Source organism: Sceloporus undulatus, chromosome 3 (genome assembly GCF_019175285.1).
Source record: "Sceloporus undulatus isolate JIND9_A2432 ecotype Alabama chromosome 3, SceUnd_v1.1, whole genome shotgun sequence".
In the NCBI taxonomy this organism is placed as follows: domain Eukaryota; kingdom Metazoa; phylum Chordata; class Lepidosauria; order Squamata; family Phrynosomatidae; genus Sceloporus; species Sceloporus undulatus.
This window is the reverse complement of record NC_056524.1, coordinates 274705868-274720759: the sequence shown is the minus strand read 5'-3', so window position 1 is coordinate 274720759 and position 14892 is coordinate 274705868. Positions and strand designations below refer to the sequence as shown.

General features: G+C 49.7%; 1 protein-coding gene across 1 annotated transcript; it reads left to right on the top strand.

The window, feature by feature from the left end:
* The first annotated feature begins 7358 nt into the window (after nt 1-7358).
* On the top strand, nt 7359-13057 carry CAMK2N2 (calcium/calmodulin dependent protein kinase II inhibitor 2). The gene is made up of 2 exons (XM_042455996.1): nt 7359-7782; nt 11110-13057. The coding sequence occupies exons 1-2, from the start codon at nt 7620-7622 to the stop codon at nt 11178-11180; spliced, it is 234 nt and encodes a 77-aa protein (XP_042311930.1). The 5' UTR covers nt 7359-7619; the 3' UTR covers nt 11181-13057.
* Nucleotides 13058-14892: the final 1835 nt, after the last annotated feature.

The following is a 14892-nucleotide window of genomic DNA, read 5'->3' as shown; positions in this document are numbered from 1 at the left end:
GTCTGGAGGGAGAGAGAGGGCAAGGCCGGCTCCACCAGGCCCGGCTGGAAAAGAGGAGCCCTCCCTTCAGCCACGTCTTGAGGAGAGAGAAGGCGCCGGCTCCAACAGGCCCGCCATGGAAAAGAGGAGGATTCCTCACTATCGGAAGTCCCTTATCTCTTGCATGGAGGAAGAGGCTTGTCTGGTGTATCTCCAGCTGCATCTGCTTATTTTTCTCTAGCAAAGGTCTCAGAAACCAAGGCACACAGTTCCAAAGAAAGGCAAGCCCTTTCCCAAGAGGTAGCCCAAGCAAGGCCATCTCAAGGTGCCTAGTCTACACTGGAGAAATAATGCAGTTTAATGCCACTTTAATTGCCAGGGCTCCATTCCTCTGCTGCCAACAAATATCAGGCACTCTCAGCTGTATTTCAGAGAAAGGAATTGGCCAAAGCACCTCTGAAGATTCCTGGCCTAAGAAAACACTATGGACTTTATCACACGAGGGGCAAGCGTCATTAAATCGGCATTAATTCCCGTCAATATCACACAATAACAGGTTGGTTTTCATACGATGTGGTGCGACATCGCCATTGTCCCATGAATAAAGTGGTAAAATTGTGCTGCTTTTTGTTCGTGGGAAAATCCCATTAACAAAAAGCAGTGTGATTTTGCCACTTTATTTGTGGGATAATCGTGATTTTTGCAGCTTTATTCATGGGATAATGGTGTGATAAAGGCAACATTGTGTGAAAACCAACCTGTTATTGTGTGATATTGACGGGAATTAATGCCGATTTAATGATAAAGTCCTATAAACTTCATGGAGCCACCCTAAGACATACGCACACAGGAAGACATACAACGCACACAGACACGCTGTAGAAGTACAGTGGTACCTCGGGATACGAAATACCCAGGTTACGAAATTTTCGGGATACGAAAAAATCCCATAGGGAATTATTGTTTCGGGTTACGAATGTTTTTTCGGGTTACGAAAAAACTTTTGGTGCTTTTTTCGGCTTTTTCGCACGGAATCGCGGCTTTTCCCCATTAGCGCCTATGGCAATTCGGCTTACGAAGGCTTTTCGGGTTACGAAAGCGGCCGCGTTACGAATTAATTTCGTAACCCGAGGCACCACTGTACAGTAATGCAGTTTGACACCACTTTAAGTGCCATGGCTCCACTCTACAGAAGTTTTGCTACAGCATCCTTTGGCAGAGGAGACTGAAGACCTCGCAAAACTACAAATCCCAGGATTCCATAGGATGGAGCTACTGGACTTTAGCTCTTACTTGGGGGAAGAGGCAGGCTGGGTATAAGTCTAGCTCCATCTCCTTATTTTGGGTAGGTAAAGGTTCCAGAAACCAAAGCCCAGAGTTCTACAGAAAAGCTACAAAGGAAGATCTAAAGGAGAGCAACCCCTTTTCTAAGGCGCTTCCAAACTGGAAGAGTGGCTCCTTCAGGTGGCAAAGGGCGATCCATGATGGAGTTCTGTTTGTAGACAGTGCAATGGAGTTTACCCATTTGGGCATTAAAGAGAGATTAAAGCACATCTAATAAAGAACCGTCTTATTAAAAATAACAATTGTAAGCTGCTCTGAGAGCCTTTAGGGCTGAAGGGCGGGGCATAAATACCATTAATAATAATAATAATAATAATAATAATAATAAATCATCCCACAAATAAAGTGAAAATGGCAAGTAATTGCATGAATGGTTATCACACACAAAGGTGCAAATCAAGCGACACCGGAAATGCATTGTCGCTGAAATCTCAAAAGTAAAAAGACATGTATTAATGCTTCTTTGCGACCGCTTTAATGGCAGGTTTTGTGTGACGTCATGTGAAATCCTTTTGCCTATTTTCCCGGGATATTTGTGTGATAAACTCCATGTAGGATCTGAGGCACTTCTTAGGACTAGTCTTGCCTCCTCCAGAAAGCCTCCCCTGTCTTTTCTGGAGCCCTGTTCAGCCCAGATGTGGAGGAAGGGGTCCCGTCTTCTCCCTTCTTGGAAGTGGCTCAGAGACCGGGAACGGTGGGCGCCAAAAGAGTGCAAGCGTCTTCCTGAAACCCACAAGTCCTGCCTTCTGCTCCTGACTCTGCAAAGGCCTGATTCATCACAGCTTTTGTGCTTCAAGCATTTGATGCTTCACCCAAAAAAGATTTCAGAAAGTGCAGCTGGCTTCTTCATCTCTGCCCCCCAACTCCAGAATCCGAATGTTGTCGGTTTTCTTCATGGACATGTGCCTCTAATCCAAAGAAGCAGGTGCATGCAGTGCATCACAGAGGAGGAAATGGCTTTTCAGACCCTTCCCTGCCTCCTTTTTCTTATTCATAAGACTAATTATGGGTCGGAAGAAGGGAGAGAAGAGAGGACGGGCAATGCTGCAGAAATGCTTTCCCATACTAGATAGTTGGGGAGGAGATCCAAATGGAAAATCACAACTGAGTCAAAAGTCAGTGGTCCATTCCAACTGCTAAGGCTCTCCATTGAGGGAGGCATCGTTTTTAAAATAGATCTAACCATAAAAGAAATCTAAAGTCACCGGGGGATGAGGAGGCCAAGGGAAATGGCACAAAATTAACTAGGCAGACGTTCAGACCTCATGGGCATCTTCATCATCAGGAAAGGACAGTAAATGTGCAGGTGATATGAGAGCCCAGTTTAAGTATTTGAAGGGGTGTCATATGGAGGAGGGAGCAAGCTTGTTTTCTGCTGCTCCAGAGACTAGGATACAACATGGATGCAAGCTGCAGGAAAAGAGATTCCAGCTCAACATTAGGAGGAACTTCTTGAGAGTAAGGGCTGTTCAATGATGGAAGGCGCTTCCTCGGAGATTGTGGCGGAGTCTCCTCCTTTGGAGGTCTTTAAACAGAGGCTGGGTGGCCATCTGTCAGTGATGCTTTGGTTGAGAGTTGCTGCATGGCAGAAGAATGGGGTTAGACTAGATTATCCTTGGGGTCTCTTCCAACTCTAGGATTCTCTGAGTCTGCTTCAGCTCCCACCAGTTGCCTGGAAGTCCCCTGCCCCCAGCCAAGGCTCAGAGTGGATTTGGGAGATCACTCGCAGCCTAATCTTGCTCAATTAGCACCGAAGAAAATCCTCCTTTAGCCACTATGAGTCGGTCTAAACCGTTAACAGCACTTTGATGGTACCTTCACTGTTGGGGAACCATCCTACAAAAGTCTGGATTTTGTACTTTGGCACGGTACTTATATTGCTGTGATGGAGGCTGTAGGGATGCAATTCGTAGAAGCAGAGCTCCTTAGCGGAGAATTTTAAATACGTACTTCTACACATTGCAAACCCTACATTTTGTAGGACAGTGAAAGTGGTTTCAAACTTCTCCAAGACCATATTGCAAACATATTCTATGGGAAGGGATGAGGGACTCAGTAATGCTCACACTTGCTGAGATTCTTCAGTTTCCAGCTTGGGGCCATAGAGAAATTCATGCCGGTTTTCATATGCATTTTTCACAATGAATGAATGATGATGTTTTGTGCACATTTGTGAAAAGGTATGTGTTTCTCTTCCAAGGACTAAAGGATGCTTGTGCTTACATTTGCACACTTTGCACAGACGAGATGCATTCTACAGCCAGGGTTTGATGCTGAAGTCAGGGACTTTGCGAGAGCATAGGTATTATTAATGTGTCCTCTGATGTAACTGCCCTTGTCCCTGCTTTACCTTTTGCTTGTTTTCTCTGGGCATCTAGCTGACACAGACGCACATCCCGAGGATTAAGAGGATGGGCAAGATCCAGCCTTGAGCCTGAATCGTGCAAACTGGGCTGTGGTTTCCTTGACTGAGGTCCAAAATACGCGGCAGAAATATAGTGGTCCCTCCGCATTTGCTGGGGTTCAGGGCGAAGGACCCCGTGAATGTGGTGGAGAAACCGCAAATAAATAAACCCTATTCTTTTTTCCTAAGAGAACACCTCTCTAGGAATCTCCAGGGCCTCCGGTGCAACTCTATGGCCAACATCTGCCAGAAGCTAATCATAGAGCCATGCTGGAGGACCTTCAGATGCCCAGAGAAGTGTTCTCTCTAGGAACATCTGGGTTCTCCAGCACAACTCTATGGTCACCTTCTGGCAGAATTGCACAGAAGGACTGAGAGATTCCTAGAGAGAACGTCTTAACCAACGCCGCAAATACTCAAACCGGCAAAAGCCACAAATGTGGAGGACCAACTGTAATCCAGTTTGAGACCGCTTTAACTGCCCCAGCTCAATGCTAGGGAATTCTGGGAACTGTAGTATTGTGAGAAATTTAGGCTTCTTTATCAGAGAGCTCTGGTGCCACAATAATCTACAATTCCCAGGATTCCTTAGCACTGAGTCAGGGCAGTTGAAGCAGTCTCAAACTGGATTATTTCTGCAGTGTGTTTTATACCTGAGTCAAGGCACCTGTAAGGCAGTCTTCCTCTTATCCTACTGCCTTCCACTTTACCAAATCATCTTATCACCTTTTCCAGCGAATCACATCATCTCATGGTATGTCCAAACTACAACCACCTTAGTTTAGTCATTTGGGCGTCCGTTGAGAGTACATAGAGTAATTTGCTCTCAAGCCCACTCATTGGTCTTTTTGGTGGTCCTTGGTGTTCACTGAACACTTTTGCAGCCCTACAGCTCAAATGGGTGGATTCCCTTCCCATCACTTTCTTCCCATTCACTGCTGAGCTTTCACAACAGAGGCAGAAACTGGAATCATAGAATCCTTGAGTTGGAAGAGAACCCAAGAAGGGCCCTGATCCATTCCAACCCCCTTCTTCTGCTATGCAGGAACTCACAATCCAAGCATCCCTTGTGACAGATGGCCCTCCAGCCTATGTTTAAAGACCTCCAAAGAAGAAGACTCCACCAAAATGTTCAAGGAAGGAGTGTGTTTCACTGTTGTCAGGATGGAAATTTCTTTTCCTGTAGTTTGAATCCATTGTTCCAGGTCCTGTTCTCTGCAGCAGCAGAAAACAAGCTGACACCCCTTCAGATACTTAAACAGGGCTATCATCACATCACCTCTTGACCTTCTCTTCTCCAGGCTAAACCTCCCCAGCTCCCTTAGTCTCTCCTCATAGGGCTTCATGGTTTCCTGGCCCTTCACCATTTCAGTCTCCCTCCTTTGGACACATGGCTCCAGGTTCTTAATGTCCTTTTTGAATTGTTTTGTCCAGAACTGGACACAATATTATTTCAGGTGGAGCCTGACCAAAGCAGAGTAGACTGGGACTTAGACATCCCTTGATCTTGACACTATACTTCCATTGATGCAGCCTAGAACTGCACTGGCCTTGTTAGCTGTGACATTGCTGTGTGTTGCCCATGTATCTAGGCTCCACAGGGTTCATGGTAGCCAGCATAGGCACAGATCCCAAGCCCTCTACTAAGGGACAATTTTGGGAGAGGCGGATGAGATCTTGAAATGGTTCTATCCTTCTGAACCTGGGTGACATCCAGCTCCTGCCTTTGCTGATGGCTTCCCTGGGGGCAAATGGAGCAGATGTCGGCCGTGTCCAGTTCTGGGCACCACAATTCAAGGGGGATATGGACACGCTTTTGTATGCTGGAAACATCATTTAAAAAGTCGGACTGGAAGCAAAAGAGGGAGGTGGAAAAACTGGAGGAAAGAAGAACTCTCATATCTGAGCGATGGAAAGATGATTGACGCTTGAGGCAGAGAGGGCAGAGGCAGCTTTGCAGCTGGACATTAAGAAAAGCACCCACTATCCAGGGAAAAGGCCACAAACAATCTCAAGAGTTATAAAGCAGGTGATGAAGAGTTTGAAAGAGTCCCAGGTTGTCCAGACTTGGGTTCAGTCATCCATTGGAGCAGAGACTGGAGTCACGAAACCAGAAGGAGACTGGGATCCAGAGGGGCAGCTATGAAGGAACGCAGCCAGAACCCAAAATGTGAAGGTCTAGCGTTATACTATTTTCTAATTCTGTGTATGGTTCTTAGAGCTGGACAATGAAGAAAGCGGGTAGCAATAAAAGCAACTCCTTTGAGAGGCATGCTCTGTCTAAAAAAATTCTTGGGGGGAATATAAGCAAGTCTGGAACCAAGGAATAGATACTGGAAACTAGATTGGGGCCCAGCTTTTGCAGCCGGAGTGATCAAAGAACTGGACTTTAGTAGGCTAGAAATCAAGGGAAAGCATCATTTGGGTGTCGACTATAGAATGAATCACACCAAGGCCAGGAATGGCAGGGCTTTGCCAAAGGAGGAGGAGGAGGAAGGAAGGAGCGGGTGGCCAGGGGGACTGGGGCTTTTATGCAGGTTGTGTCAATTCCGTGGCTGTTTTGGGGCTTGTTCATCCAACCCCATTTTCTCCTCTTGTAAGCAATGGCCGTAAACTCAGCCACTGACTGATGGTTGCAAATCCCCTTGATCCAATAGGTCTACTTTGTCTGGGAGAAGCCAAAGAGGAAAGCCGGCCTTCCCAAGTCCTCTGGCTTTGGACAGTCTTGGTTTTAAAAAGCCAAAACCACTGGATCCCCCTCCTCCTCAGACACACAGCCCAGGCTTTAGCCGATCTAGATCCATCTGAGGCAGTAGCCTCAAGTCTGCTGCCAACTGCCTTCTTCCTGGGAGCCTGGAAGCTGCTGCCAGCCCTCTCTCTGCAGACTCACTTGGGGAAATGCTGGGGCTGATCCTGTGGCCAGGGATCCTAAGAGAGAAGGGGGCTTTCTCCAAAGGGAGAGAGAGAGAGAGAGGCTGAAGGCCCAGTTCCAAGCCGCTTCCAGGAGACTGGAAGAGCTTGCCACGGAACAAGTGTAAGGCCTGGCAGCAGAGAGGGAGGCCCGCCAGGAGCGAGCCCCCTTCCGACGGAGGGACTGGCAGCAGGGTCCCTCGCCCCTCGCCCTCCCTGGCCCTGCCTTCTCCCCGAGGGGCCCTTCCAAGGGTCATGATGGCCCTCGGCTCCCCCGGCCTCCGGCTTGTCTGGGGCTGGAGGAGGGCGTCCTCCTTCGGGCCTCGGGGCTCTGGAGGGGCGAGAGGGGCTCCTGGGCCCTGCTTCCTCCCGCCGGCTGCCCCTCGGCCTCCCTTCTGGCTTCCCTTCCGGAGGGCTGGGCGCTCTTGGGGGGGGGTCTCCCTGGCCTTCCCCTCCTGGCCCTCGGCCTCCTCCTCCCTCCCCTCCCTCCCTCCCTCCTGGTCCTTGTTCTCCTCCTCCTTCCCCCTTCCCCCCGGAAAGAAAGAGAGGGAGGGGCAGCGGGGTCCCTTGGGCCGCCTCCTCTTTTGGGGGGAGGGTCCTGGCAGAGGCTCCTCGGGGGGAGGGGAGGGGGAGGGCCGGATGAGGCATGACTTCATCCTTCCTTCCTTCCTTCCTTCTTTCCTTCCTTCCTTCCTTCCTTCTTTCCTTCCTTCCGCCGGGTCTCTCTCTCTCTCTCTCTCTCTCTCTCTCTCTCTCTCTTCCGGAGCCGAGTCCCGCGCAGAGCCAGCCAAGGACGGGCGGCCCTCTCCTCTCCTCTCCTCTCCTCGGGCTCCGCTTCGCCTCCTCCTCCTCCTCCTTCGCCCAGACCAGGAGGACCGCTGCCGCTGCCGCCCCGAGCATCCCTGCCTGGCCGGGCGAAGGAAGGCAGGCAGCCAGGCAGCCAGGCTCGCTGCTCGGGCCGAGCACCATCATCATCATCATCATGTCGGAGATCCTGCCCTACAACGAGGACAAGGTGGCCCACTATGCTCCGGAGGGCGAGGTGGGCGAGCTGCCCTTCAGCTGCCGCCTGCAGGACACCAGCGCCTGGGCCGCCCAGGCCAAGAGGCCCCCCAAACTCGGACAGATCGGACGCGCCAAGAGAGGTCAGGAGAAGCCCCCCTGGAGCCCTCCCGGCCGGGCGCTTCGGGGGCAGCAGCAGCGGCGGAGGGGAGGGAGGGAGGGGGGCAGAGGGGCAGACCCCCCAGAGAGAGAGGGAGGGAGGGAGGGGGCATCGACACCTTCCTCATCCTCACCCCCTCCTCATCGCCGTGGTTCTTGGGGGCCCTTATCGGGGGTCCAAGGGGGAGCCCTGGCCCCCTCCGCCGATCGCCCTTTCCAGCGGAGACAGCCTCCAAGAAAGAAGCCCAGCCAGAAAGCAAGAAAGCAGAGAAGAAGGGCTTCCGTGGATCTTCTTGGCGGGAAGAGCAGGGAGGATCAGACCAAGAACAGCAGAAGGAAGGAGAGGGACGGGGATAATCATAATAACAACCCTCCTAGTAATAGTTATCGTCATTATTATTTCTTCCCTGCCCCCCCCCCCACGGATCTTGGCGGGGAATAGCAATAATCATCCTTAGTACTATTATTATTATTATTATTATTATTTCCCCGTCTGTCCCCGTGGATCCAGGCGGGAAGCAGCGGCGGCGGCGGCGGCGATGATGATGATGATGATCATCATCATCATCATCATCTCTCCCCCGGAGTAGCATCTCCTTCCCAAAGGGCAGAGACCCACTCCTCCTCCCGCATTTCAGACCCATCCTTAGACAGTCATTCTTTCAAAATCAAAACCCTCGGGAAAGGGAATGCCCCCCCAGCAATGAAGCGCCCTCCATCCTCATCCTCCTCTCCCTCCCTCGGGGCCCCTCTTCCATGAGGCTGATCCGAGGCTGGGGGGCTCTGAGATTGTACACTTCTTCTTCTTCTTACTATTCTTACTGATGTCATGCCATTCTGTCCCTCCTTTCCCTCAATGGCAGGTCACTGTTTCATGGGGCTGATTCTAGGGGCAGGGAGGGGGGATGGAATTATACATCTCCATTATAAAGCATCATCATCATCATCATCATCATCATCATCATCATCATCCATCAAATGGAGTGATGTCCCGCCTCTCTCTCCCTCGGGCGACACTCGTTCCTATGAGTGATTCGGGCTGGGCACAGAAACTATATGTATTAGCATTATTATTGTTGTTGTTGTTGTTTATATCCCTCCTTTCCCTTGATCGGCTGTCCCTGTTTCATGTGTCTGATTCAAGGTTGGGGTCCGCTAAAATTATTATTATTATTATTATTATTATTATTATTATTATTATTATTATTATTATTATTGATTTAATGTATTGATTTAATTTAGTTATATCCCTCCTTTCCCTTGACCAGCTGTCCCTGTTTCAAGCGGCTGATGCGAAGTTGGGGGGGGGGGATGCTGAAATTACACATCATCATTATTATTATTGATTTACTATAATTATATCCCTCCTTTCCCTCAATCGGATATCACTATTTCATGCTGGGGGGGGGGGCTGATGAAATTAGAAATCTCCATTTTACACATCATTCATCCATTAAATGTATGGACCTCCCGTCTTTCTCTCCCTCAGGTGAGGGGGCGAGGGTGGCGGGTGAGCTGACATTATAGTATATTATTAGTAGTATTATTAGTATTATTATTGATTTAATTTAATTATCTTCCTTCCTTCCTTCGATCGGGTGTCACTATTTCATGTGGTTCGAGGTTGGGGGGATGCTGAAATCTTAATAATTATCATCATCATCATCATCATCATCATCATCATCATCATCATCATCATTGCTTTGAAGGGCAAAATGAAAAACCAGGCTTTCCAGGCGGAGGGTCTGGAGGCAGGAGGGGTTTTGGGGGGGGAAAGATGAAGGTGGTGGATCGGGCCCCTTTGGCTGCTTCCCTCTCCGCCACAACCCTTTGGGGGAAACCCATTTTCTGGAGGGCCCTTTGTGCCCCCCCCCCGACCAGGCACGTCCTCCTTTTCCAGGGCAGGTCCTCCATTTCATCCCCTCTGCCCAGGAGGAATGTCACCATCTCCTCCATCGAAGCAGGCTTTAGTATTTCTGGGAGTGTTTTTCTAAGCTTCGACTTGGTTCTGGCCAACCTGTTTCCAGGGCGTGTCCTCCATCCCAACCTTCTTGTCCGGGAGGAATTCCACAATGTCCTCCATCCGGAGCATCGCTCATAAGCATGCCTTTGTATTTCTAGGGGTGTTTCTAGCTTTGATTTGGGAATGCCTGACATTTTTCTGCCATGTCCTCCATTTGGGGTGCCTGGTCCTCCTTTACGGTGAGGCCCTCTGGCCGGCCTGTTTCCAGGGCAAGTCCTCCATTTCAACCCCTCTGGTCCAGGAAAACTAACCTCAAAATGTCTTCCCTTTTGAGCCTGACTAGAAGAGAAGCATGCATTTAGATTTGGATGCGTGCCTTTATTTGGGGGTGTCCTACATTCTTCCCTGGACGGTGCCTGGTCCTCCTTGGAGGATCAGCCTGTTTCCGGACCATGTCCTCCATTTCAACCCCTCTGCTCCAGTGGAAAGGTCAAAATGCTTCCCAGTTAAGCATGACTAAGGGTTCTTAATGTCTAGGAGGGTCCTCCTTTTCCCCTCGGCTGTCCTCTATTTGGGGGTCATGGGGTCCCAGGTCCCCCTCCTCCAGGGTTCCTGGCCTCTTCTGATTTGGTTCTGATCCTGATTTCTCTGTCAAAGTGCAGAAGAAGCAGCTGGAAAGGGAGGCAGTAAAGGAGGAGGAGGCCCTTTTCCTCCATCCTTTTGCCTCCAGATGCCAGATGTTGAGCAGAGGAAGAAGGCCAGGGCAAAGGAGACAGAGGGCAGGGGCAAGGGCACACTCTCTCAGCCTTCCCAGGAAGATAAGAGGGCTCAATTTTGGCTGCCCCCATCCCAACTTCAATAGCAATAGCAATAGCAAGTCCATTTCTATACCGCTTCTCAGTGTACTTAAGCCCTCCCTAAACGGTTTCCAAAGGGTAAGCCAATTGCCCCCAACAAGCCAGGGACTCCTTTTAGTGACCTAGGAAGGATGCAGGGCTGAGTCCACCCCAAAGACTCTGGCTAGGATTGAACTCACAGCTTTATGGCATTGAACCCCTGCGCCACCATAGCAGCCCTAAGATGTGGAGAGGAGGCATCCAAAGGGAGGGTAAAGGGGCTCAGGTTTGGCACCTCCCATCTCAGCCTGAATGCAAATTGGTGGGGGGGTCCCATAGCTCACCCCCATAAGAGTCCTAAAATGAAGGAGGGATAAGCATCCAAGAGCAACTTACATCTCAGCCTGGCTGCAAAAAGGTCCCCATGACAGCCCTAAAATGGAGGCTAAAGGGGACTCAGATCTGTCCCAGGCCTTCTGATGGCCTTCTCCTTCTTCTTCTTCTCCTTGCAGTGGTGATCGAGGACGACCGAATAGATGAGGTCCTGAAGGGGATGACGGAGAAGTCTCCCTCGGGGGTATAAGTCCCCCAAGAGGAGGAGGAAGAGGAGGAAGAGAAGGAGGAGAGGAGGAGGAGGAGGAAGAAGAAGCGCCAGCAGAGACCCAGCTGCAGGCTGCAAATGTCCCTGAATAACAAAATCAATACTCCTAATAATTTTTAGCACTTTTGGCTGCGCATGTTTGTTGGGATTGCGGACCAAGAGGAAGATGAGGAGGAAGAGGAAGAAGGCAAGCGAGTCGATGGACAGATGGCAGGAGAGGAGGATGGCAGGAGAGGAGGCTGCTGGCAAGGACCCCCTCCATCCACCCCTAACCGAAGACCCCCAAAAGACCCATCGAGGGACCACTGATAGGGGGCACCATCTCACCCAGCAAATGGGGGCTGGGGGCACCCAAAGACTTTGACACCCAACTCGGCCCTGACTCCTTGGCAGCTTTTTCGGAGGAGCTGTCCGTTTCAGCACCACCCAGAAGCCTTGGCTGCAGGGCTACCTTCCAGCAGGCCCCCCTTTTTGGCCAGGATCAGGTGCACACACACACACACACACACCCCTTCCCCCGCCCTCCTTGGCCCTTGACCCCCCCCTGGCCCCCCCCCCCCAGACCCCATGCCACGGTACCAAGGTGCTGTCCCTCTCCTCCGAAGAGCTCTGAGCCATGGCATCATCGCCTGGCCCTCGCCATTTCATTCACTGGTCCTTATGTTTAAGAGGGAGGGAGGGAGAGGGGTCTCCTTTAGCAATGCACTTTACACCTTTCACCTTTCCTTTTTGTAAAGAAATGTAAGCCGAGGGGGTGGCTGTGTAGCTCTGACAACTGGCCCAGACGCAAGACAACCACGCGCTGCTTCTCTAGATGTACAACTATACCTTGTGTTTGCAGTCCTTGCTTACGTATTTTCCAAGGGAGAGCCGGTCCATCAAGACCCGCCGGCGCCTGACCCCTCGGCCCACCCATTAAAAACCCAACCAGTTTGCAAAATACCAGCAGTTTTGGAAGCCAACCCAAAGCCAGCAGTGGAAGGAAGACGGAGAGGTTCGGACCGCGGACGGACTATATAACATTAAAAAGGCAGTGATTGGTTTTGCTGTCGAGAGACATTTTCGCTCCATCTTTTTTGCATGAGCTTCCTGGTCTTGGTGCCACGTCTTGGTGCCACTAGTCATCCCACTATGGCACGCTTCTTTTTAACAGAAACTCCTCATATTTGTATTTTTATATCTGAATATTTGTTAACAACAATCTGCTAATGTCTAATGTAAAAAAAAGCAAAAAGCAAAAGCGTTGCATCAAAAGAGGGTTGTATTTTTTTCCTCCCATGAAAGAAAGACGGAGAACGGTTTTTCTAAGACAGAGTTCCCGCTGGAAGGCAGATGCGTTGGAAACGGTTGGCTCTCTCCATTATATATCAGTATTGGACAGGACTTCTTGAATGTGTTTCAGGTTTTGCACACTATCATCGTTAACAAGACATGTATTTGGAAAAGTCTTCTACTACTGTGATCTATGGCTTTGTCGATGGACTTCGTAGGTACATGCCGAACTTAGAAGAAGAAGAAACCTATTGCACTGTTGATGAATGTGTTCAGATAACTTGCTGGTTATTTGATGCCTCTTTCTTAGGAGGCCATGTTCAGAGTTGTTTTTAATTTTGTACTTATAATTTAATTTATTTTTTTTAAAAGAGGCTTATTCTTGTCTGTTGTGCATGAGATAAAACCATTATCTTTTCAATGATATACAATGACATTTTATGAAGACAAGCAAAAAATAGAAGAAGAAGTTATTGTCATGACATTCTAAGAATGACCCATTGTAAATTTTAATGCCATTTTTCACTGTACTGGTGAACAAAACTCAATGAATAAATACATACATATATTGAAATGGAAGCAGCCAATTCTGGGTATCTTCCTTGGAGTCCAAACATCAAATCAAATCAAGTCTGATCTAGAAGGCCCCTGATCTCAGTGCCAAGCCTCCCAAGGTAACTTTCCCACTGGTCAAGGATGGAGACCCATTGACCAAATAGAGATTTAAAAACATATTTTCTTGTGTGTAAGCTGGAAAACAGGTTACTTTCACCCTGTCCATTCAGATCCATTGACCAAATAGACTGAAACATTAAAAAGCATTTTCTTGTGTGTAACCTAGAGAAGAGGTTGCTTTTCTCTGACCAAGGATTCAGATCCATTGCCCAAACAGACTGAAAGAATAAGAAGCCCTTTCTTGTGTGCAGCCTGGAAAACAATACAAGGGCCCTGCTATGACTTCTGCTGCGCTGCATCCTGGGGAGAGGTTGCCATCTCTCTCTCTCTCTGTCTGTGTGCCTCTGCATCAGGCAAAAAGGCTTCTCCTGCAGGGACTGCGCAGCTGCATCCCAGGTTTTCAGCCACGAAGCCTAAATCTCTGCAGTTGCCTGATGGAGATGGCAAGCACTAAATGACCTAGTTTTGCTTGACAGACAGAAATAGACATTCAGGCAGCTGAGCAGCTTGTGGATGTTAAATATTTTAGCAGAGCCTCTCGGAGGAGCTGCCCTTTTTGCCTTTGGGAGAGAGGGAAAGGGCTCTCTGGACTAGGAAGAAAGAGAGCAGGGCATGGAGCTGCCAGCAGGCCATCCTTAGGGGCCGCCGTGTTGCATTTGGGCTGTCCTCTGTCCAAGAAGGTGGATTCAGAAGGGAAAAGGTGGCCCAGGGAGCAAGGAGAAGTGGCCACAAGCATGGCCTGGAGATGGTTTCGCTGGCAGGAAAACAGCCCAGGCCTGGCTGGTGGCCAAGGAGGAGGGTCATAGCTCCTTTCCAAGCCAGAGGCCTTTGCAGCGTCCTCCAGGCCCTTGGGAACTCTTTGCAAGGCATAAGGGACTCATGTGCATTTCTCCTCTTCACCCTGAGATTGTTCTGGTCTCCCTCTTTAACAACAACAACAGCAGCAGCAACATTCCTTTGAATTTTTGTGGCTGCTGTCACCTTGGTTTTTGTGTGACTCCAAAAGCTCACATTGTAGGTCATCCCTGCCAATGTCACTGATAGGCTAGCACAGCCTCTCACAAATCTACATGGCATGCAGAACGACAGGCGAGTGTGCATGGGCGCACACTCCAACACACGCGCGTGCACACACACACACACACACACACACACACACACACACACACACACACGTGGCCACATGCAGAGTCAAGGTCAGGCACAAACATATGCAAATGCAGACAAAACAGCCAGAGCTATGCCAGACATAAATGTTTGGTAAGCCATGGAGCGGTGCACACATTTTCATGCCGAGAGCCAGCAGCTGTGTCCTCACTACAGACATTTGGAGCAACAGACGCTTGTGAAAGACTAGTCATGTGCATATGGAGGTGAGCAGGTGAGCGCATGCTCCTGTAAGCCACAGTTGACACACAACAGCTATGTGCATCACCAGAGGCCTAGGGGGGCACACAAATAAGCCTCAGAAGGACAAACGTGCACCAGCCCTGCCTAGAACCAAACTTTATGGGGAGTCTTGGGTCACACTGAACACTTTGACTCTTGCAGTTCCAAAAGAGTCACAAGTAAGGCATTGCAGAGTCTCACTGGTATCTCTGCTTTGTGGTGGTTGGGGGAGCCCTAGGTATTCATAGATGCTTTGAGTGAGTCAGGGGTGCTTTGATGGTGAGTTCCTGCACATCAGGAGGTTGGGCTGGATGGCCCTTGAGGTCCCTTCCAACTCTAAGATTCTATAGGATCCTAG